This window comes from Lactuca sativa, chromosome 2 (genome assembly GCF_002870075.4).
Source record: "Lactuca sativa cultivar Salinas chromosome 2, Lsat_Salinas_v11, whole genome shotgun sequence".
NCBI lineage: Eukaryota > Viridiplantae > Streptophyta > Magnoliopsida > Asterales > Asteraceae > Lactuca > Lactuca sativa.
This window is the reverse complement of record NC_056624.2, coordinates 150,562,856-150,588,406: the sequence shown is the minus strand read 5'-3', so window position 1 is coordinate 150,588,406 and position 25,551 is coordinate 150,562,856. Positions and strand designations below refer to the sequence as shown.

Sequence of the window (25,551 nt, the reverse complement as noted above, 5' to 3'; positions counted from 1 at the left end):
GTTAACCGGCACACTAACTTGGACTTAACAAGGTAGGTAAAGGGTGACTTAAAGTTTATTATAGTATCGGTGGAGCGTGTGTGGTTTACCGGCACATCGATTGAGTGATAAACTTTAAGGGTACCAAGTGATTTGCATGGTTACTTCACACCTCGTTTTGTGATCCTCGGTATCCCAGTCACAAAACTTGGAGGGCACACTCGAGATTGAAACATGCCTTTGAAAAGTTCATTGAATCTCAAAGAATCTAGGAATTTCTAAGAACCAATCAAAAACCTAATATTTAATATTTCAGTTTTCGTGGTGGAAATTGGTGAATCGTCATTCACCAACTTTCAAATATGTTATAGCTTGGATTACGGCATACCTCTTCTAAGTTATAATATATTGTGATTGGGTCCTAGCCTTAATATTACATTTGGGTGTTTTATTAAGGACTCTCTTAATATCTAAACTAATCTTGTCCTTTTCCTTCAGATGTCTTCAAACAATGCTGCTTCTGGCTCTAATCCTAATGGCTCCTTTACCCTTATGAACTTGTGTGGGAAAGTCACTTTTGATGGATCCAACTTCAATGAGTGGATCAGAAACATCAGGATGATTACCCGCTACGAGGACAAAGAATATGTCCTTGACAAGGAGCTTAAGGAGATTGATGAGACCACTGCAACTCCTCAGGAGATCGCTGACTTTCAGGCACATGAAAGGGATGCTACGAAAGTGGCATGCATCATGATGGCCACGATGACAGCGGAACTCCAAAAGTCTTATGAGGATTTCTACCCTTATGAAATGCACCAAGATCTGATGGAAAGATACCATCAAAGTGCACGACAAGAGAGGTATGAAATCATCTGCTCCATGATAACAACCATGATGAAGGACGGGGAATCCGTCACGAGCCACATGCAGAAAATGCAAAGGTATGTGGATCGATTGCTGAAGCTTAATGTGAACTTCCCTGAGGAGCTTGCAATAGATATCATTTTGCACTCCTTACCATTGTGCTATGATCAACTCCGCATGACATATCACATGAATAAGGAAGAGGTTACACTCAGCAAACTTCAGGGACTTCTCAAGACCGCAAAAACAGGTCTTAAGGGGAAGTCGGTTGTTAACACTCCTACTCCAAACTCTACTCCGGTTTTGGCAATCGGGAAAAGTCGAGGGAAGAAGAGAAAGAGCTCTTCTAAGGGTACCAAGGCTCGGACCCTTGATGGCTCTTCTTCAAGTGGAACCAAAAAAGGTTTCGTCACTCCTTCTTCTGACCTAAAAGAGGCTGAATGCTTCTATTGCCATGAAAAATCACATTGGAAGCGGAACTGCCCAAAATACCAGCAAGATGTGAAGGATGGGAAAGTTAAACCCAACCATGCAGGTATTTACACTATCATTACTAATAACTCACCCCATTCTAAATCTTGGGTCCTTGATACCGGTTGTGGTATTCATATTTCTTGTGACTTGCAGGGACTAAGAAGAAGTGAGAATGTAGAGCAAGGAAGAATAAACTTGATCATGGGGACCATATTTTATAGATGTTACAACCATAAAGGTAGGAGCTTTATCACTTACAATGGCCCATAAACAATGTAAGGTGATGTAGATGATGATTCCTTGCAAGCCTTAACGCAAGACCTTTCTTCTTCTTCTTTCCTTCTTCTTCCAGTCCAAGAAAAGCTCTAAATCCACTAAAGATCAAGCAAGGATGGGAACTAGAGTTATTCTAAGGTGAAAGAGGGTTGATGTTGATAAGAAACCCTAAAATTAGGTTCGAGATGCTTAAAAACGAAGGAAACCCTAAAAGATCATGGGCTTGGGCTGCATCGCTCCTCACGTCGTGAGCTCTTATTGCTCACGTCATGAGCTCAGTCCCGAACAAAATTTTCATACAACCCATCTCACGTCATGAGGATCATGTTTCTCAAAAATCCAACTTTTAACTCCTTGAAACCCTAATTCGATTCGCCCTGGAAAAATCGGTGTTACATTGCTCCCCGGGTTTATTGGCCTGCTGCCTCAACCCAACTGCTACAATATATCCACATATAAACAATCAACAAATCAAGTAGGCACATAAATACATGCAATTACCAATCATACTACTAACTCACTACTACCTACTAGACCCCTCACATCACATTACTCTTCTACCAACAAAATTCCATGGAATGCGTATCCATAAGTAACCAGCCTACTGGTATTCTAACCAGCATACCAACACTACTGCATCCCAACACATAAGGATGTAAATATATCTAACAATTCACTACAACGTAGCAACATCCTAAACACAAGGATACATAACCAAATCTAGTGGGTCGACATTGGTGCATTCGACCCACAGGTACAGTGAGGAAAACTCACCTGAATCGAAGAACCCATAAACACTGCATTGCGTCGTTTTCTGCACTTCTTGCTCCCAAAAACCTTCTAATCACCAAAACATGGTAGAACCTTAATCAAAACCCAAATCTTTCAAGTTTGACTCAAAGTCAAATTGGTCAAAAAGTCAGTGGTCAACGACCAACAAAAGTCAACGGTCAACAACTCAATTGCCCCTCACGACGTGACAATCTATATGTTACATTGTGAGCCACTAAAAACAAAATAGTCGCAGTCCTTTGATTCTCACGACATGAAAGGCATAACCTCACGTCATGAGAACTGTCTGAATGACATTTTGATGAATGAAATCCCTTAATCCATTAAGTCACTAATCCACCTCCCCCAAAAGGCTTCCTAACACCCCAAAAACCATAAAAATCGATGCTTTAAGGTCTTTCATATCTAATGCAAGACTTGAGCTCAAATTAAGGCATTTATGAAGAAAAGGAGGTCAAAAGCTCAATCATGAGCTCAAACATCACCCAAACTCCACCACATAGAATCACCAAGGAACTCTAAGGACCCATAGAGTTGTTAACTTTATGGAGTCCCAACACTCTATCTCATTTAACCATGGATAATGATGCATAAAACCCTAGATCTAGCAACAAGGAATCATAAAGCTTGAATCTTGGTTACTCAGAAAGGTCCAGAGATGTTGCTAGAAGATGAAAATGAAGCTTGCAAGGTGGATATATGCCCCAAAGATGATCCCGTCTTCTTTAACTCTCCAAAACACCACCAAATGCTCAAGAACTCAAGGATGAAGCTAAGATTTCATTTGAAATGAAGAGAGGTTGTAGAAGATACACTAGGTTATGAGATATAGGGATTTGTATTTGGACCGAATACCTAAATCGAAACCAAAACCGAAACTTGGATCGGGCCGACCAAAATTAGGACCGAATAAGTTATTTAGGTCGGTTCTCGGGTATCCATTTTTGCCCAATTCGGGTTTCGGGTTATACGGTCCGGGTTACCTGAATAAAGGTTTAATCGGGCCAAAAAGATCGGCCCGGAAAATGAATAGTCACCTGAACCAAATAACCCAAATAAACCGAAATGACCCAAATAACTCAAATAAACCGAAATGACACGAATAACCCAAATAAATAAATTCTATATTTAGTTCAAGAAAAAAAATATTAAATTAATATTTTTTTTGAACTAGATATAAAATTTCTTATTTGGGTTATTCGGGTCATTTCGGTTTATTTGAGTTATTTGGTTAAAAAAACATAGTGTAAATGTTTATTTGGGTTATTTCGGTCCTTTCAGGTTAATAACCGAACCAAAACTCATATTACCCGAATCGAATCGGTCCTATATTAGTATAATCAGTCCGGGTTTTGGTTCCTACTTTTCATCCAATTCGGGTTTCGGGTTATTCGGGTTCGGGTCGGTTCCGACCCGAAACACATCCCTAATGAGATAAGTTCCTTAATATGGAGAAAACCTTAAAACTCATGGGCTTGGGTTGCAACTAGTCTCACGACATGAGCATTATATTGTCACGTCGTGACTCTCATTTTCAACGTGTCACGTCGTGACCTCCTTATGGTCACGTCGTGGCACCCATTTTCCCCAAAAGTCATGCCCTTGACTCCTTGATGCCCTACACCGATCCGTTATGGAAACTGGGTGTTACACTTAGTCCTTGAATTCCACATCTTGGTATGTTTGCCACATCCATACAATTTCTTTTTATAGCTTGAAACATAGGATGGGCTACCCATTGAGAAGCACCACAGAAACAAATGAAGAAGACGAAGAAGAAACTAGGGGTTGACATCTTAGAAATTATATGTATTATGTTAGACTGTGTTACAATGTCATGGGATACACTAACACCCCTTTAGAGTAGGAGGCTTGATGATGATAGACAAGGATGTGTTGAGCCACAGGGGTGCGGAACACCGACTTTTATACCATGTAAATATATGTGGAGCCCAATATTGTCTCTCTAAAAGAGCATCTGTAGAAAAGTGGACTCCAATATATATAGTCACTTATAAGACCGTGTCGTACCGATGTGAGATACACTAACATATTTAACCTATATTTTTTTGTTGTAATTGTCACCTTAGTAGTACATGTCATTAATTTGAAAGCCATGTAAACACTCTAACCGATTGATTTAAACCTATTGGTTACACAACATACATTAAACAATTTATAAAATATATCTGTTTAAATGTACTAAAAAGATAATATAATGATTTTTTAAGAGCCGAGTGCTAATAGATTGAATTTTTATATTTTTTAAGAGTTAGAGTGCTAATAGGTTGGATTTTTATAACCATTTTCCATCTTTTATCTACAAATATATATATATATATATATATATATATATATATATATATATATATATATATATATATATATATATATATATATTGTATTTTATTAGTTATCTATAAATATACAAGTTTTTGTGATTGTATGTTATTAGTACAATATACACCTGTACGCTAAAAATAGTTATAAAAAGTTGAAATACTAAAAAAGTCTTAAAAATACGTTTAGTTACTTAAAGATTGCATTTAATAAAGCAATTTAAGTATTTAACCACTTGGGTTGTGGTGGTTTGGTAAGGATGATGAAGATATAGTTGATAATTTATTGTTTTATGTTCAAATTATGATACTATTGAGCCCTTGTGGCCAAGGATATTCGTCTGCATTAACTCCAGAGCATGAGATAAAACCTCATATTTGTAGCGGATGATTAATCGGTGCGCGAAAGTTGGCCCGAAAAGTTCCCCTTACAGGAAAAAATATATAGAGTAATTTGATATAAGGAATCAAACTCAACCTACTTTAATAATAAAAACGTCAATTTTATATCTTCTTATTGATCGGTCCATTTTGTCCCAATTTAATTGTATAATTTTCAATCTTTAAAAACTTACCCATTTATTACACATGGTAGTATAGCCGAATATTGTAAAATTAATCAAAAAAAAAAAAAAAAACAAAAGATAATATGCTAAATCTAATATATTATTGAAAACCAAATTATTTTAGGCCAAGGAGCCTACTGGTGGCTAGTAACCAAGCGGAACTGTGGATGAAGCCGCCGCCCGATCGGTCAATGAAACCGCCACGTGTCGGTAAATAATCAAATAGGGTTGCATTTACATTTCATTTCAGTCAGCCTGCGTCACGCACCAGAAGCAGCTTCTTTTGTTTTCCTTTCTCCCTTTCTCCCTTCCTGACTTCCTCTTCCTTTCCTTTCGTCCCAAATTCTGGCACAGGTCAAATCCTACTAATCCAAACCCTAATTTTTCTCCTCTTCGACTGAAAAAAATGGAGTCTGTAGTTTATTACTTTTGAATTTGCTGCGTTCTCTTTGGTACATGACGATGATGGTATCTACGGCTTTATGATTCGTAAGTGGTTTGATTGTGGGTTTATTGTAGGATGATAGATAAGTTTGAAGTTGTTGTGCGTTTCTCATATTTTTCCCCAATACGAAAGGGGTAAGTGATTGTTGGTTTGTTTTTTGTTTCAGTTTCGATGGAAATCCGTGCAAAGATGTTGAATATCAGTTGATCGAAAGTTCTAGCGTTGTTAGGTGCTTAATATCTAAAAGGAAAACCACCAATCTAGTGAAAGGTATGTTAGCAAACTCCATTTTTAGTGGTCCATGATTTGAATTTAAGCAATACACTCAATCTCAATCTCAATCTTAATTCCAGTTTCTCAAATCCCTAATTAATAAACTGATACAAGTTCTATAAAATTTCAGGGTGAAATTGTTACCTTAGGTTTTGGAATTTCAGTTCTTATTTGATGGGTGATAATTAAGGAGTCACACTTTGCAAGGGAGTGGCATTTTTTTTTTCTTGTTTCATCAATGGCTGATGAAAGCAAACGCAAAAATCGTCTTGCTTCTGGGTTAGCTGTAATATTGGATGGTGAAAACAGGAAAGATACCTGTCAAAAAAACCGGCTTATTTCATACTGTGATGATTTTGGTGAACAGTCACTTGAACGAACTCTTGAACACATATTTGAACTTCCATCCAAAAGAATCAATCTTGTAACTTCTCATGTTGATGCTGATATAATTTCTTCCATCATAAAGAACGATTACTTGAAGCATCATGGAATGTTACTTGATACTTCTACAGAAGGAGTGTATGCCATTGTTGACAGTTGTTCTGGACCTTATGTTGTCAAAATTGAAGAATCAAGTGTATGTGGTGAATTCCAAGTTATAAAACCACCATTGTTGATCGAAAGCCATGGAGTATTCACAAGTGCAAGAGCAAGTTCATGTGTATGGAAAGGGAAATGGATGTATGAAGTAACTCTAGAAACTTCTGGATTACAGCAACTTGGATGGGCAACTGTTTCCTGTCCTTTCACAGAACACACAGGTGTAGGAGATGCAGAAGATTCATATGCTTTCGATGGCAAAAGGGTAATTAAATGGAACTTGAACGCAGAACCTTATGGTCAGTCATGGGTAGTTGGTGATGTTATTGGATGCTGCATAGATTTAGAAAATGATGATATTTCATATTACAGAAATGGTGTTTCACTTGGTGTTGCGTTTACTGGAATAAGAAAAAGGGTTCCTGGTTTAGGGTATTATCCTGCAATTTCTCTATCTCAAGGTGAAAGGTGTGATTTAAACTTCGGTGCCCGCCCTTTTAGGCATTCTGTTGAAGGATTCCAACCGATTCAAGCTCCACCTTCAACAAACCAGTTAGCGATTCGTTTGCTTCATTGCTTTTCAAAGTTGTTGAATATGTGGAGGGGTGAGAGAACCAGTCATAAGTTAAAGAGATTTCTGCCTGTTGAGAAGCTTTATGAACCTGTTTCTCATGGAATATGCATGGAGTTTTTCAATGCTCTTGATTCGAATCCAGAAAGTGTAGAATACATAAGTTGGGGCCCTCTGTTATCTTTTCTGATTGAAGTTTTCCATGATCAAGCACCTCATGACTATGAAAGCTTGGATAGAGTGCTTGATACCTTGCTCAAGTTCCCAGGGTCAACATTGTTGTTTCAACATCTCATTTCTGCACTATCGTATTACTGTAAGACTGCATCTATTGTGTTAAGAGAGAGTCCATATTCAGGTTCGTATCCGTACCTCGCATTGGCATGCCATATGTTAAGACGTGAAGAATTGATGGTGGTTTGGTGGAAGATGTCGGATTTTGAGTTTTTATTTGAAGGATTTCTATCTCAGAGAAGTCCCAACAAACAGGATCTTCAATGCATGATACCTTCTGTATGGTGGCCTGGTTCGTGTGAAGACATTTCTTACGAAAGCAGCATGATGTTGACCACTAGAACGTTAACAGAAGCAATTGATAAGGTTTGATTCTCTCTGTCTACAGCTATATTTCGTTTAGGTCTGGTGATTTGACATGACATAGTTACAGAAAAAGTTTGATTTGACATGACATAGTTTCAGAAAAAGTAAAGAAAGGAAACTGTTTGACTTTTTTGCTTTTACCTTTTGCAGATCGAGGAGAAACATAGGGACCTTTGTAGCTTAGTCATGCAGTTCATTCCTCCCGTAACACCTACACAGTTACCTGGATCGGTTTTCAGAACATTTTTACAGAATATTATTTTGAGAAACAGAGGAGCAGATCGGAATATACCACCACCCGGAGTCTCAAGCAATTCGGTTCTTGTTTCTCTGTTTACAGTTATACTTCACTTTTTATCAGAAGGATTTGCGACAAGAGGATGTGGTTGGATGATGGGATCTGGGACTAGTAAAGCGTCAAATCTAGGGTTTCTTCATAGAGGTGGTCAACAGAGTTTCCCCCTTCCTCTGATTCTCAAAAACGATCCTCATAGAGTTGAGATCCCGAGGCTTGGTGGATCCTACAGTCATCTTTCAAATGCTCATCCTGTAAACGTGGATCCAGAATCAGAAGTGGTTAGGTGGGAGGAAGGATGCATCGACGATGAAGAAAGTGAAGAAAGCAGAGTAACACATATAGGAAACCGGAAGCCATGTTGTTGCTTAAGTTTGGATGTGAACTTCTCACGAATTTCAAAAACTCCGTTCAGATACACAACGAAAGCTTCTCAGAGCCATTGCAGCTCGATTCCAGAGAGATCTGCACAGGTTGCTGCAGAATGTAGCGCGGGAAACTTGAATGATGACATGGCGGATAAACCTAGCACAAGCGACCAGTCAGATTCTGAGTTTTACAATCGTCCAGTTCAGCAAATGAGAGTTGTAGCGTTAGAAAGCACTTCATCTTCTTCAACATTAGTAGAAGAAGAACTTCTGGACGCCATGCTTCTGTTGTATCACTTAGGCCTCGCACCAAATTTTAAACATGCATCTGCTTACATGACGCATCAGTCACATTCAATATCGCAGTTAGAAGAAACTGATAGACAGATTAGAGATCGAGGTAGTGGTGAACAATTAAGAAGGCTGAAGGAGGCCAGAAGTGTTTATCGTGAAGAAGTTATAGATTGTGTTCGCCATTGTGCTTGGTAAGTTAGATTGATTGTAAATCTTGCCAATTTTTTTACTGAATCTAACTGTTTTTACAAACTGTAGGTATCGGATTTCTCTTTTTGCTAGATGGAAACAAAGAGGGATGTATGCAGCATGTATATGGATTGTCCAATTGCTTCTTGTTCTTAGCAAAATGGATATTGTTTTCAGCTATGTTCCAGAATTTTATTTGGAAACTCTGGTAAACTAATATAAACTCTTAATAAATAGTTAAATCCTCTATCCTGTATTCCTAAATCCTAATTAGTCTTTGATGTTGCTTTCAGGTTGACTGTTTCCATGTATTGCGAAAGAGTGATCCCCCGTTTGTCCCTGCTGGAATGTTTATAAAACAAGGACTTGCATCATTTGTATGTTTTTTTTTTCCTTATTTAGAATATGAAAGTTAAAATAAAATAATGTTTTTGGTATTTTGTATTGTTTAGGTTACTTTTGTGGCTACACATTTCAGTGACCCGAGGATATCAAGTGCAGAATTAAGAGACTTACTTTTGCAGTCGATTTCTGTATTGGTTCAATACAAGGAGTTTTTGGCTGCTTTTGAGAGCAATAAAGCAGCCACTCATAGTCTCCCAACAGCATTATTATCAGCATTTGATAATCGATCATGGATTCCTGTAACCAATATACTTATCCGGTTATGTAAAGGTTGTGGATTTGGATTTTCAAAGCATGGAGAGTCTTCAGTGACTTGTAGCATCTTTCAGGTAAATTATTTATATTTTGTATCTATTTTTTAATAATTCCAATAAGCAAATTAATTTTATATATTTTGACAGAAACTATTACGTGATGCTTGTGTCAAAGACGAAGAGTTATTTTCAGCATTCCTCAATCGCCTTTTCAATACCCTCAGCTGGTCAATGACAGAGTTCTCAGTTTCCATTCGAGAAATGCAAGAAAAGTGTCAGGTACAAATTATATGGACTGACAAAAACAGCCATGTATAATTGTCAAAATGACCAAAATGCCCTTTTGCAGATGATAGAGTTTCAACAAAGGAAATGCAGTGTTATATTTGATCTGTCGAGCAACCTTGCAAGGGTACTAGAGTTTTGCACATGTGAAATCCCTCAAGCTTTTCTGTCAGGGGCAGATACGAACTTGCGCAGATTAGTAGAACTGATTGTCTTTGTTCTAAACCATTTGACCTCAGTTGCTGACCCTGAATTCTTCGACTTGTAAGTCTCCCAAAATTTTCTGATATTCCATCATTTCTTTACTCTTCCAATATGTAATTGTGTTTCTACTTTCTACAGAACACTTAGAAGACCTGGTCAAACCCCGGAGAAAGTCAACCGAGGCATGATTCTGGCTCCTTTAGTTGGTATCATTTTAAATTTGTTGGATGCTAGTCTTGTAAACAGCAGAGAACAGAATGATATTGTGGGCATTTTCGCAAGCATGGATTGTGCTGATACTCTCATTTCCGGTTTCCAATATCTCCTTGAGTTCAATTGGGTTAGTATTTGTGTCTCTGTGTGTGTAAAGTTTTTTTTTTGATTTATTGTAGTTTGACATTGTTTGATGACGTGGCAGGCAGGGAGCTTTAAGGGTGATTTACATGTGGCGAAAGCGAAACTGAGGCAACTGGAGGATTTTTCTAGCAATTTAATATTGAGAACAGTGAAGAGGGTGAGCTATGAAGGAGGAGGTGAAGCAGAGAGTGATGAGAATATGTGTTGCATATGCTATAGTTGTGAAGCGGATGCTAAGTTCTTGCCATGCACGCATGTTTCATGTTTTGGGTGCATAAACCGGCATCTCATCAATTGTGAAAGGTGCTTCTTCTGCAATGCTACGGTTGTTGAAGTTGTTGAGAACGATAATGCCAAAAGTTGTGAAATATAAGTGGGCATTGTTTCTTACATGAATTATATTTAGTTTGTATGGGAAAAAAATATATGAAGAAAGTTAAAGTTAAAGACCAAAGAGTAGTTATTTATAGAAAGTTGAAATTGATAGAGAATATATACTAGTGGCATAAGCGTTATTTTGTGGAAATATACGAAAGTGTTGGGTGGTGGGTTGTAGGGGGGAGGATGGTTATGAATTTTGTAGGGTGGGTGAGGATGAGGGGAGGGGAATTAGTTTTTGTAAGTTTGCAATATTAATGAAAGGCTAAACAATCTTCTCTCTTTATGCTGCTCTATCACAACAAAGATCGGAAAACTTGACTGAAGTTTCTTATTAAAAGTCTCGTGGAAGGCCTTGCAAAGTCTTGTCATCTTTACTGCATCACGGCTTTCGTTATGGTTTAATTTAATGGGTCCATTCTTAGACTACACCATTTAGAGATGCACATTGGCGGTCTTTTTTGCAGTCCGGTCTTTTTCAGACCGTTTTTGGATCTGTCTTTTATGTCTTTTACTGACGGTCTTTTTCGATCTGTTTTTTTCCGGTTCGGTTGCAGTTTGACCATAAACAAATGGGTGATTAACTTCAAACTTATAATTAAAGTTCACTAAAATTGATAAACTAAATTTAATAAAAGACAAAAAATTAGATAATGTATGATTAGAAAATGTGTAATTAATGCAAAAATAATAATTATACAAAATTTGGCTTTTTTGAGACTAGTATTGGGGTTGGTCTTGGACCGTTCATGGTCTCGAAATGTATTGCGTCATGTATTATTGGTGTTGGACCAATCATTTACTAAAAATTGATAAACTAAAATTTAATGAAAGAAAAATAAAAGGAAATTGGATATTGTATAAAAGAAAAATAAGGAATCTTTCCCGAATTGGATGGACTCCTTTCTTTCTTAAAGACAATAAAAAAACAAATAAAAAAATAAACAAACTCAAAATCACAATTCATTTATTAAAGAGAAATTAAATTATCTCCTATCTTTTATTCTTATATTTATTTTTATCCATTAAAATCATGATAAATCACCATTCAATTTAATTATATTTTTAATATAACCTTAATAAATTAGTTAAAAAAATATGAAATGATAAATCTTATCAAAATTTTATTGCATAAAAACATTTGTAGATATAAAAAGTTAAAAGAGTTTAATTTCTCTTTCCTAAAAGAGTTTTCTTTTTTTGCTGACAAAATTGCAAAAATGGTCCCTGTGTTTGGCAAAATTATGCGACTTTGGTCCAAAACGATACTTTGATGCACCACTGGTCCAAAATTGGATTTTTCCATTGTTTTTGGTCCCTCCCACTAACTTCCGTCCATATACTCCGTTACATGCAACAAAGACGGGGGTATTTTCGTCTTTCCACCTCCATATCATCGATTACCGCCATATTGAATGATATACACAGTTAATGACCCTTCACTCTACGCACTAAACCCACTTTGTTGATCGAAAACCCTAATCGTTCATTGCAATCTTGCATTTGGTCATCAACCGCAATCGTAAGTTTGAATCCACGAGTATGGTCCAAATGTGGGAAATCAGGCCAAGAAATCAGTGTTTTGATGCAATCCGAATTTACGGTAACGTACTCTGTTTCTTACATATTTCTTTGAAACAAAAAAAAAATCTTTTACAATCCATATAAAGTAATGTTTTTTTTGGTTTGGTTCATGATTTTTACAGAAGGACATCCCACGATGTTCACTATTGAGCTCCATCATGGAGGGAGGTTCACAAAATTCCCAGGGATAAGCTACATTGAAGGAAAATTAGACCACATTGACTTGGTAGACATGGATGAGTTCTCTGTGCATGAGTTGGACGAGGTGATGCTGAAGCTTGGTTATGATGTACCACCAGTCATTTACTACCACTATCAATTGCCAAATGGAGATTTGGAGTTTGGTCTTAGAGCTCTAGGGAATGATATTGATGTACTTAGTCTTGCACAATACATTGAACATCATAAGATCATCAAGGTATACACTGAACATAATGAAACTAAGTTACTTACATACTTTATGTCTCCAAGAGTTAAACCTAGGGTCATAATTGAGGAAATAGCAGATGATGTGCCCACTGCAACCGTTGGTGATCAAGATGTCCCAAATCTTGAATTGTGTTTAGTAAGATATGAGACACCCGAATACAATTCAAATAAGAGATTGAGGTTAGTTGATGGGAGTCAATCATGTAGTAAGAAATTGTGTTTCAACTTGGAACACGCTGCAACTGTTGGTGATCAAGATGCACATGTTGAAATTGGTAATGAAGGTGCAAATATTAGTAAGCAAGGTGCAACTGTTGGTGATCAAGATGCACATGTTGAAATTGGTAATGAAGGTGAAAATATTAGTGAGCAAGGTGCAACTGTTGGTGGTCAAGATGCACATGTTGAAATTGGTAATGAAGGTGCAAATATTAGTGATCAAGGTGCACCTGTTGGTGATCAAGAGACAGAAGTTCATGATCAAGGTGCAAATCTTGGTGACCAAGAAGTAAATACAAGAGAGTTTGATACCTTTGATGACCAACCATTTCAATTTGAAGACTTTGATCCTTTCTTTGATCAATATACTTTTAATGATGGTAATGATCAGAGTATGGGTGTTGGTGCAGAACTTGGCACAGGACTAGGTGAAGTTCAATTTGAAAGTGAGGGAGTTTGTGAAGGACTTGGTGAAGGAGGTAGTGAAGGGGGTAGTGAAGGGAGTGAGGAAGACAGTGACTTTCTTGAAGATGAAGAAAACTATGTAAGTGATATTGAGGTGGACATGAGTGATTTCTATATGAAAACTATGTAAGTGATAGTGAGGAAGACAGATGTTCACTTAACTCAAAGAACAAGACGAAAAAGTGAACATCTGCTCCCCGCCATTTCTCTTACGGTATCTCACCACTTGCGGCGACTCTGCGCCAGTGATTGCACGGACTCTTGTTGTCGCCACCGCTACCTGTATGTCTCTCTCACACTCTCACACTCGATGGTCATTTTCAAAAATCAATTAATCCAGCAAGTAAAGAAATCAAATAGACGCCAAAAGAAAAGAAAATTTGCAGATTTTTTTACCAAAAACAACATAATATTGTCCTTCAAGGCCATCGTTATTGATGAAATCCCAGAAAATTTAACTCTTAATGCCAGTTAATGAATTTATTATCAAAAAGCAAGCTTTGAGTTGGGGAAAGCCCTAAAACTGAACTCAAAACCTCTTAACTCGTAAGGTAACAACTAACAAGCATCGATCATCGAATAAACCCTAAAAAGCTACCAAAATTTAAATAAAATATAACCCAGTGATGACAAACCTAAAAGGGCAGAAATAAGAACATCATCACCAATGACCATAAACGATCCTACACAAGCAGAAACCTGTGCAACACTCGATGTTTCTCTGAAGTAGAATTTTAAGTCTTGACCCAAAAGAACTCATGGCTAAAGTAGGTATCCCTTTTTATAGCTTTACAATTCTTCATGAGCTAATTGACAATTAGACAATAAACTCAACCTACTATGTCTAGTTGTCTACAAACCAATACAATATATTCTGTTGTTAGGGGTTCCTCTTTTGAGTTGTGTTCAAATTAAAATTGTTGTGTTTACATTAGAGTTTGTTGAAAATTGATATGTTTAAGTTAAAATGTGTAAAATCTTTTTGTGGTTATTATCTTGTTAACTGGGATTGGTCCTCCTTTAACCGGTTCTTTTTCAGTTTTTCCTCTTAGCAGAAGCACATAAAATTTCAGCAAGCATGGAGAAGCTCCCAAGCTAAGTTTTATCAAACATATTCATCCGAGTATTGGCTAAACAACTTGCTCAAATGAGGTGCGTCTGTAAACCTTGGAATGCTCTCTTATCTGAATCCTCCTTAAAATCCCACCTCCATCATTCTATCTAAAATTGTGGAGTATGTTGACAGTCTTGTCTGGGTAGCACCCGATCAGCGTGAGAGGAGTTGCTTCAGCATCTCTCGGTTTCAAATTTGAATGAGCACCATGGGGATGATGTTGGTTAAAAGTTAAAACTCAGAGGAAATTAGATAAAGTCTTTAGATTGGATTCTTGTATGTGGAGCTTAAGAGATTAAACGTTTATGTAGGTGTTCTTAGTTTGCCTTATGCTATAGCCTATCTCACAAAACACACTCAACATACCTTGGAGGCTTAATGGTGGCCATAATTATGCTAGCATAATAGATGTTTGTTTAATTTTATGTTTTCAAACTTGTTTGGGTTCTATGGTATTTCTTCACGGTGTCTGTTGTTGATTTGATCGTGATTTCAACATCTTGTTTTTAATGTGGAATTGCAACCTCTTATTAGTTGAATTCGGGTATCCTTTACATGAAATCATGAGCAACCTTATGTATTATTTATTGGGAGTTTCAAGTGTTATCGACCAAACCACATAGACCATTTTGTAATTTACTATAATACGAAGTATAATTTTGTTTGTAATAGGTTGTTGCTAAAAAATTGTATTTTATTGGTTGTATATGTTGATTTGCTTACTAAACTCATCTTTTCACGTTTTTCTTGATCTCTAACTTGCTTTTGCAAATAAAGTCCCCCTAACAAAAATTGCCCTTCACGTAACATGTTTTTTCGTTTTTTCTTTCTTTAAAAGATGTATTTATTTTGTATCCCTTTATCACAGCCAAAGATGTATTACAGTTTTACCTTTGTTAACAATCCATGTGTCAAAGCATTGACAACATAAATGCACAAAATGCATGTAACATTTAGGTAGTGACCACAAAATCAACAAGGCTTGTTTTACACGTTTCATTAACTCATCAATAATTGACTGAGAGTTTTAAGTTTATATGGAGGATATTCACTCTTGTTCCTTGATCAGACCAAATAAGAGTGTCATGTCATCAAAACTACTTCTAAACCAACTTAATTCTATCATTTCAAATCAAGTATCAAAATCAACTAATCTAAAAAGAGTTTATATAGAACAACAGATGAAAGAAGAGAATATTACTATACATTCACAAGAAGTTTGAAAGGAAGGGTATACATGTCATTCGTCTTTTTCTTTGTGTCTTTTTCTGGTAGAATTATCAGGTCCAGAATCTATCCCTAAACACTTGAGAAAAGCTTGTTTTGCAAGCCCAAAAAGATGACAAGGATGATACGAATGTTCCAATATCATGTTGTTTTCCTCATCTACTGCAGTGGGGCCCTCACCAACATTTGGTTTCTTTGCCCTTTTTGCTATTTCACTTGTGCTTGCTCCTGTCTCCCTTATTATTTCATTTTCTGTAACCTACAAATATCATGATTAGATTCTCAACTAATTAAACCAAATGATCCTAATTACCTATTAGTAGTATAAACAAAAGAAAAGAAAATTGGGATTTGATACAAATTACCTCTACTACAAAGCATCAAAAAGTTCTAGAGTAAATATTTGGGTAAATTAATGCTTTGAGGCTCAGGAGTTAAATTTGTACAAATGACCATTTTGCCCCTAAACTCAAAAACAATTCAACTTTTACGGATATGGTCTCTGAAAAGGGTTGAATGTAGGATTGATTTTTGGGGTTTAGTTGAATCTGTTTTGAATTTAGGGTTTCTAGTAGAGGGTGAAGATGAAGAAGATAGGGGTAAAATGGTCATTTAGTAGATTTTTTTTTAATAGATCGACTCTTTTAAAGAATAAACGGATTCTCCAATCAAAAGATATTTCTATGTTATTGGATGCATCATACAGATATATGAATGCTAGTCTTAAAATTATACTTTGCTGACAACAAAACAACAAAATAAAGTATTGACATGTTGGATATTTGCACACACAATATAAAGCATTCAGGCTACAGCAATGTTATATATATGAGCTGGCTTGTCTCATCAGAAATTTGGCAAGCTCTCTTGGCATCATTATTATTGATAATGTTGAAGGCAAAAGAAGACAAAAAAGAAAATATTAAACCTACAAACGAAATGGATATCATGCTCCCTATCCTTGAAAACATCTTTAGAAACTGATATAGTGATATATGAATTTGGGGGAAATACAACATGCTCAATATGAATGTAAGCCAGCATGAATTAACATGCTTAAAGAAAAAGAGTTGTAGCTTAATAACAACTTCTTGGTTCCTTCTTTTTTCTTTTTCCTATTTAAAGTATAAAAGGCTACTAATTATTTCTTAAGTAGGAATCTCTTTGTTTACAAGAAAGATGAGTATTATACCCTTAGTTTTCTTTGGGGGATGTACTTTCTTAAGACTCCTTAATCTCAACAACCCTCTAGTTTTTTGAAAATTTTGGACAGATTCATTAAACTTGTAACAATCGCTTCAATCCCCAATTCATTGGTGCCAAATTTGTATAAGAATCTTTGGCGATTTAAACTTCGAAAAGCATTCAAATGTAAACGTCATAAGGCAAAACAGACATTCGGTTTCATTTCCTTGGGAAATGAAATTGAAAGGCGTTAATTGTATTCTGGAAAAATCAACTACGGTAACAGTATCTCAACTTCAACAACATCAATGTTTATTACATAAGGAGTGGTGAAATAAGATATATCAAGCTAAGAACTCATAGCATACCTTGTAATTCTGATAAGTGTTTGCAGCGACGGGAGTGATGAAAGAGCGAGATAGGGCGGGGGATGACTGCGAAGCGGAGGCGGAGGTAGTGGCGGTGGAGAAATGGAGGGGTAGATCGGAAGGGGTGGTGGTGAAAATATAAAGGAGGATAACGAGAAGAAACATAGCTAGTAGTTGGATCCAAATCAGCCATGGAATCCTGTAGCTGTCAATAATTAGTTCATCCCCAAACTCAAACATCTTAGAGAGAGAGAAAGAGAGAGAGAGAGAGAGAGAGAGAGAGAGAGAGAGAAAAGACCGAAATCGACTTCAAATATTCCAAAAGACTTCAACAGCTTCTCGCCGTCTTGTTAGCTATATTTAGCTTATTAGTATGTGGTGGATTTGTGGTTTTAGAAATGATATTAAAATCAATTAAGAGTGGATTACGGGACATGGCCTTGGTTTAGATGCTAAATTGTATAATTAGGTTGTATCTATATAATTAGATTGTATAAGTTTATTTTTTGAGTTTTTTTAAATTATAATGTTGTCAAACAAAAAATACCAATAAAATAACTTTTTAAAAAATTATTTTGAATAGCTTTTTAAGAGTTTTTAATTTTTTTTTTCAAATATACACTTAAATAATTAAAAAAAACAATTTCTTCTAATTGTCCTTTTATGTTATTTTATACCTTTCAGCTAGTTAGTTTTTATCGAACATTATTTTTTGTTAGCTACTTCACAAGTTAGTAGCTAGCTTTTCAGTTAGTCTACCAAATATAATTTTAATTTTTTATTTTAAAAATAAATTTAAACTGTTATTCATTTTGTTTTAAACCAGATTCATTTTTTGTTAGTTTAAATTTATACTTTTCAATTTTTGTTAGACATAAAATGATTATATTACCTATATTATTTTATTTTTAATTTACTTATAATTTATTTTGTATTTATACAAAATAAATAAATAAATAAATCTAACCCACCTTACCCACTCAGGCACTCACCCCCATAAAATTCCAATCTATTATATATCATGGTTCTAAAAAGTGCGCCATGACGCGCCTCAAGGCGTGCCATGTCGCGAGGCGTGGTGTAGCCGTTACGAAAACGTCCAAGGCGAGTTTGTGAAGCGTGGCGCCCAAATAACGTGTTAAGGCGCGCCTTATCGCGTTATGACGCGAGTTTTTTCAAGGCACGGGTTTTTTTGTTTTCTTTATCGGCCCTAAAATATAACACTTCTAAAAACTTCATATATTTGATAAAATTCAATAATTATATGATTTATATCTTTTAATGTATATAATATAGTCACGCCTTGAAAAACGTTATTTAGAACCTTGATATATATTTCTTGTTATATAGGCGCGGGTTTTCTTGTTATATCTTGTCATGGCTTAACTTTTACCTTCTCGCCAAGCCACACCTTACGTTATTTAGAACCTTGATATATATATTTCTCCCTTTTTTTCTCTCTACTCCCAAGACTATCAGCATCACCTCAACTTCGGTCTGTCGTACCTAATGGCGGATCCATAACAAAACCTAGGGTCTTATACATAAAAAAATATATAAAAGTATAATATTTTGAAAGTTTAGAGTATTTTTGTGGTTTTAAACAAATTGTTTTTCTATGGGGCCTATTTTCTGTAAAAATAGGTGCCAAAGAGGGAGCCTTTGGTAAAAATAGGAAAACTTGGAAGTTTTTTTTGGTAATAAATGGGATGAAACCCTCCTCTAAGTGGGGTCCATGCACCCCACTAAAATTGGTTGCCTCCGCCACTAGTCTTACCACCATCGCTAGACCTCCACTGTTGGACCACCCATATATCTTCTTTTTTATTACATGTTCAGAAAGAGATTTACCACACCCACTCTCTTTCCCTATATCGATGCTAGAACCCGATATCTTGAAATTGACCACTATTGTTTCTGGTAGGCATGACAATTGGGTTGAGTTCGGGTTGATGGGTCAAAAAGCATAAACTTAACCCAACTCGTATAACGTTTGGGTTAGCGAGTCACAGGTTGGCGGGTTGGAAACCTCAACCCAACCCAACCTATATACACGTTTAAGTATATGGGTTCACGGGTTCACATGCCAGTGGGTCGAACCTAACCCGTATAATCCATTTAATAAATAAGCAAAATGTTTAAAAAAAAAGAAGTTTTTTCAACATAAAGTCACTAACATAAAAAAGAGGTTTTCAACATAAAGTCATAAGTCATTAACAACAAAATAAAATTGAAAAATAAAAACATTCATATAAAGTGAAATTGTTCAAAAATATCCAAAAACTAATTTGATAATTCATTCATGTTAGAATTCTCATTACTTCCTCCAACAACGACTTCTTCATGATGGATTTGAAATAGAAACAATATGCAAAATTAAATTTATGATCTTTTGAAAGCTACATAAATAATTTTATGCTTTCCACTATTTCTACTAAAAAAACTCACCAAATGACAACTTAAAGTATATTGGAATTTGTAGCCTCCATATTGTTTCCGTTGATGTTCAAATTCATTGAATTTTGAGTTAGGTTGTCAATAGCCACATTCAAATCAATTGCATAAGGAATAGAAAAAAAAAGAATAATTTATTAGAGATAAAACATGATTATCTCTAGATTTATTTAAATGGAATCTGGGTTTGTCTGTAGTTGTGCCGATACGTCACCTTTTGTGCTTCAACGACATCGTGATATTCTATACATCCTGGTTTATGTCGATATTATTCTTACTGGCAACAACTCTGCTCTCATCAAGACTTTCATCACTCGTCTCAACAATGAATTTACAACAAAGGATCTTGGCAATCTAAGTTATTTTCTAGGTCTTGAAGTTACTTATCCCGACAATGGTTTGTTTCTCACACAAACTAAGTATGCCCATGACATACGTACGAGAGATGGTCTACTCGAATCTAAACCTGTCTCTACCCCCATTGTCTACTTCTGAGTTGCTTACTTCCCATGGATCACCATTTTCTGACCCTACATTGTATAGATCACTTGTTAGAGCCCTATAATATCTCACAATCACTTGCCCTGACCTCTCGTACTTAGTAAATCAAGCCAATCAATTTCTTCATGCTCCAACCAATGATCACTTTCAAGCAGTCAAACACATCCTTCGCTATGTCAAAGGCACCATCTCTTATGGTTTATATTTTCAAGACCTATATCTACCTCCTTAGTTGGTTACTCGGATGCAGATCGGGCAAGGTGTATTGAAAAACGGCGATCCACATATGGCTACTCAATATTTCTTGGTGGAAACCTTGTCTCTTAGAGTGTCAAAAAGCAACCTACCGTCTCCCGATCCAGTTGTGAATTTGAATATCGTGCGATGGCTAACACTGCTGCAAAAATAGTTTGGGTTAGTCATCTCCTGCGAGAACTTCATGCTCTTCCACCTGACTGTCCTGCTCTCCTCGGTGATAACCGAAGTGCACTATTTCTCAGCCAAAATCCCATTGCACACAAGAGAGCCAAACATATCGAGATCGACTACCGTTTTGTACGCGAGCTCGTTGCCTCAGGAAAGCTCCGTACCTAGTTTGTTCCCACTCATCTTCAGTTAGCTAACATTTTTACCAAAAGTGTCCCTCGTCCTTTATTCGGGAGATTCAAACCAAGTTTCGTGTTGGTCCTCCACCGCTCAGCTTGACGGGGGGTATTAGAGATAAAACGTGATTATATCTAGATTTATTTAAATGTATTTAAATTATAAGTTAGCTTGTATCTTATCTTGTAAATATTGTACTATATAATCTCAATCAATACAATAGGAACATTAAGCGTGAATTATAATCCTTATATAATTAATACAAAATTTTAGTTAATACCAAAAAGAAAATTATTAAATATATTTTTTTTCTCCAAACAACCAGTCCGTAGTACGAATATGGAAGGAACTAGATTTCATTAATATATATATATATATATATATATATATATATATATATATATATATATATATATATATATATATATAACGCTCGTGTTTCTGGGCTAAACATTAGTGCAGTGATGTAATAGCCAGGTCAACCATTGTAACTTATTTTAAAGTAATAAAGATGAATTATTTGAGTATTATGTGAATTATGTGCTTTATACTTATTTATAAAGGTTTAATAAATAAAGAATAAAAATAAGCGTAAAAAAATAAAGTGTTAGATAAACCCGATATGTATACATAAAATTGTAGTGGCCGAAACAAGGATTCCAGATATATAAAGAATACCGAAATCCGAGTTATAACGAAGAAGTTATGGTCTGCCGAAGTTTCATGACAAAACCGGCACGACACTGCGTGACGTAAATAGTGAATTTACGATAGAGGACTTTTTGGCCTTAGTGATCTAAACGAAAGTTTTAATATACGTTAAACCAAGAGTGTGCATAAAAACAACGCCCAAATCTGACATTGTAAGAGGAAGTTATGATTTTATAAGATTTGGCATAGCAGTGCACAACCCGAAATTCGAATTTTAGATCAAGCGGTTTTTGGCCAACGCAACCTAAATGTGTAACACCCATAAAAATCATGCCAAATTTAAACTTTTTAAAACATTTAAAAACAAATAGTTATTACAAATTTGTTTTCAAAATAATCTATATCAGAGTCTTCCAGAAACAAAGTCATAAAAAGTGAGGAGCGGTACGATCACGCCTTTGCATTGCTGCGGTCCCCTGATGTACCTGAAACAATAAGCTGAAACCGTAAGCCTGAGAGCTTAGTGAGTTCCCCCAAAATACCCATACACACAATAATACACATATAATCATAAACAACATACTATGGGTCCAGTCAACCACCAGGTTGGAATACCCCAAGCCCTCAACCATCCGGTTGGAATGTCGACATACTACGGGTCCAATCATCCTCGGGATGGAATACCCCAGGACCACAACCAACAGGTTGGAATGGCCATATGCTATGAGTCTAATCATCCTCGGGATGGAATACTCACGGACCACAACCAACAGGTTGGAATGCCCAGGTCTATTGGCTTTCGCACAAAGCAGATAAGCCTCAACCGTCAAACAAACATGTGCACATATAACAAATAATTACATAACAGTCTATAGGCATACAAACCGATCTAACAGATCATAACAACATAGTAACATCATATCTACCAGGATACTGATCTAACAGATCATAGCAACATATAACATCCTATCTACCAGGATACTGATCTAACAGATCATGACAACATATAGCATCCCATCTACCAGGATACTGATCTAACGGATCATAACAGCATATAACATCCTATCTACCAGGATACTGATCTAATGGATCATAACAACATGTAACATCCCATCTACTAGGATACTGATCTAACGGATCATAACATGTACCATTCTATCTAACAGGATGCTGATCTAACAGATCATACTAGCATAACATATTAGATAACAATCCAAAAGGGTCGACCTTGGTTCCTTAGACCCTTGAGTATACTGAGGAAAACTCACATTGCAACTGTCGACTCGAAAGATAAGCTCAAACTCTTGGATCACCGCCTCAAACTCCACCACCTATATTCACCATAGAACCATACTCATAAATTTCCAATTTCCCCAAATGCTCTAGAAGTCAATTAGTCAACCCTTGGTCAAAGTCAAAGTCAATGGTCAAGGTCAACAGTTCATGTTGACTCGACTCGTCGAGTGTAGTCACTGACTCGTCGAGTCCTTCCAGATTTCGAGTAGTCGTGAAATCCCCCACTAACTCGTCGAGTTTCCCTGCAACTCGCCGAGTTCATGCGTGTCCAAATGTCGGGAAAACCCTAGTTGACTCGCCGAGTCACCCCACTGACTCGCCAAGTCCATGCAGAAGTCCTTGCACGACAATCTTTATTGGACTCGCCGAGTTGGCCATGCAACTCGCCGAGTCCCTTCGAAGATCCACTAGGGTTAGTGTGCCAATGACTTCTTCAAGAGTCTACCAATGAAGGAACCTTAGAAGATACTAGCACTCAACCAGAGGAAATAGTTCTTGTTGAGCCAATTGATAACTCATTACCTCTTCGAAGATCCACTAGGGTTAGTGTGCCACCTGAGTTATATGGTTTGCATATAACTTTAGACGGTGACACATTTATCAGTGATAGGAAACTGGTAAATATGGATGAACTAGCTAACTACAGGGAAGCAATGGCAGGCCTAGAGGCTTCCAAGTGGAAAGATCCAATGGATAGTGAGATAAAGTCCATGTATAACAACCAAGTTTGGAATTTGGTTGATAATGCACCAGTTCGAAAGATAGTTGGGTGCAAATGGATCTTTAAAAAGAAGACCAGCATGGATGGAAATGTATACACATTCAAAGCTCGACTGGTGGAAAAAGGTTTTACTCAGACCCTAGGGGTTGATTATGATGAGACTGTTGGGTTTTGAGTATTCTAACACTCCTAAGTGTACATGCAACCCTAAATACCTTGGATCTATGTTTTCTCTATTATACATGCAAATATGAATATTCCAAGGTATTATCCTAACTAGCATACAAAACATTGATTCATGAGGAATAATACAAGTTAGAAGACATACCTTTTAGTATAGCTTGATTCCATGGAGCTTAAGAGCCTAGTGTCCCAAGTGTGACACCTCAAATGGTTCACACAACATCAAATACACTTAGAATAACTTGAGAGAAATGAGACACTTCATGAAATTGGCTAGCCCTCACCATTCATTCATAGTGGCCGATTTTTGGGAAAAATAAGATGTTTATATAATGTGTCACAATTAGGGTTACACCATGTAAACTCTAATTGTCATGGCTTTTCATTTCTTGGATCCATGGGTTCAAAAACACCATGGAGCATCCATGGAGTATCCTATGGCTTTTAGCCCAACTTGATAAATCATGGAGTATTAGCCCAATATACAAGTATGGATGATTTACACAATCAACCCATATATTTAATTAGTCTCCTTTTGATCACTTAGTTAATTCCAAATTAATTCTTGATCAATACTAATTAAATAATATTATTAATATATTAGAGCTTATATTATATTAGTAAACCTTAAGTGTTATTTCTCTCATTTTAGTCTATCCAAATGCATGATGCCATGCAACCCAAATGGACCATGCCAAGTCGGGTCAAGTACATACAAATTATAGTTATGGACTTAGACATTAATCCAACAGAGACATTCTCACCAGTAGCTAAGATTAAATCTATTAGGATATTGATCGCCATATAGCTGCCTTTCATAACTATGAAATCTGACATATGGATGTCAAGACTGCTTTCCTTAACGGGAAGTTGGTTGAGGATGTTTACATGAATTAGCTAGAGGGTTTTATTGATGCAAAGTTTCCCAATAGAGTGTGCAAGTTTGAGAAATCCATTTATGGATTGAAACAAACATCTCGTAGCTGGAATCTTTGCTTCTATGAGAAAGTCGAAGAGTTTGGTTTCTCTAGGAGTGAAGATGAGTTCTGCGTGTATATCAAGGCTAGTGGGAGTATAGTAACTTTTCTGGTGTTATATGTTGATGAATATTACTCATTGGTAACGACGTTCCAACCTTGAAAAATGTTAAGTCTTGGCTTGGAAAGTGTTTTGCCATGAAAGACCTTGGAGAAGCTTCCTATATTCTTGGGATTAGAATATTGAGAGATAGAAAGAAGAGAATAATTGGACTTAGTCAGAGCACATACTTGGACAAGGTACTAAAGAGATTTAGTATGCAAAATTCCAAGAAGGGAGAGATACCTATCCAGAGTAATACCAAATTGAGTAAGACTCAATGTTTGAGTACATATGAGGAAATAACTTAGATGAGTCGTGTACCTTATGCTTCCGCTGTCGGATCGATCATGTATGCTATGACATGTACTAAACCTGATGTGACTTTTGCTTTGAGCATAGTCATCCATTATCATGGAAGTCCGTGTATAGCTCATTGGATAGCAGTTAAGAATATACTCATGTATTTGTGAAGGAAAAAGTACTGGGTCGTTGTGCTTGGTGGAAATGATAAATTGAGAGTAGATGGTTTCAGTGATTCTATTGAACAAAGGAGCAGTTACTTGGAAAAGTTCCAAGCAAGATACAGTGGATGATTCTACTTGTGAATCAGAGTACATAGCAGCGAGTGAAACGTTAAAAGAAGCAGCTTGGTTGAGGAACTTCATCGGAGACCTCAGAGTTGTTGCAACCATTCAGGAGCCTATAGAACTGTTCTAA

At 36.4% G+C, this 25,551-nt stretch overlaps 2 protein-coding genes across 2 annotated transcripts; one reads left to right on the top strand and one right to left on the bottom strand.

The window, feature by feature from the left end:
* Positions 1-5,526: 5,526 nt before the first annotated feature.
* Positions 5,527-10,830, top strand: LOC111918919 (E3 ubiquitin-protein ligase RKP). Its single transcript, XM_023914542.3, has 11 exons — positions 5,527-5,782; positions 5,905-6,008; positions 6,142-7,725; positions 7,876-8,873; positions 8,941-9,079; positions 9,165-9,248; positions 9,324-9,605; positions 9,678-9,809; positions 9,880-10,079; positions 10,158-10,359; positions 10,438-10,830. The coding sequence occupies exons 3-11, from the start codon at positions 6,250-6,252 to the stop codon at positions 10,747-10,749; spliced, it is 3,825 nt and encodes a 1,274-aa protein (XP_023770310.1). The 5' UTR covers positions 5,527-5,782; positions 5,905-6,008; positions 6,142-6,249; the 3' UTR covers positions 10,750-10,830.
* A 4,917-nt stretch (positions 10,831-15,747) lies between these two features.
* LOC111918920 (uncharacterized) lies at positions 15,748-17,689 on the bottom strand. The gene is made up of 2 exons (XM_023914543.3): positions 17,346-17,689; positions 15,748-16,051 (listed from the first exon to the last, which is right to left on the bottom strand). Exons 1-2 carry the CDS (start codon positions 17,583-17,585, stop codon positions 15,806-15,808), a joined length of 486 nt encoding a protein of 161 aa, XP_023770311.1. The 5' UTR covers positions 17,586-17,689; the 3' UTR covers positions 15,748-15,805.
* Positions 17,690-25,551: the final 7,862 nt, after the last annotated feature.

Bases quoted from the DNA above. Each gene is read 5' to 3' on its own strand.
- LOC111918919 (XM_023914542.3), top strand. From the start codon at position 6,250: ATGGCTGATGAAAGCAAACGCAAAAATCGTCTTGCTTCTGGGTTAGCT. The intron at 9,080-9,164 runs GTAAACTAATAT...TGTTGCTTTCAG, and splicing joins AATTTTATTTGGAAACTCTG to GTTGACTGTTTCCATGTATT. The intron at 9,810-9,879 runs GTACAAATTATA...GCCCTTTTGCAG, and splicing joins AAATGCAAGAAAAGTGTCAG to ATGATAGAGTTTCAACAAAG.
- LOC111918920 (XM_023914543.3), bottom strand. From the start codon at position 17,585: ATGTTTGAGTTTGGGGATGAACTAATTATTGACAGCTACAGGATTCCA. The intron at 16,052-17,345 runs GTATGCTATGAG...TGATATTTGTAG, and splicing joins ACACTTATCAGAATTACAAG to GTTACAGAAAATGAAATAAT.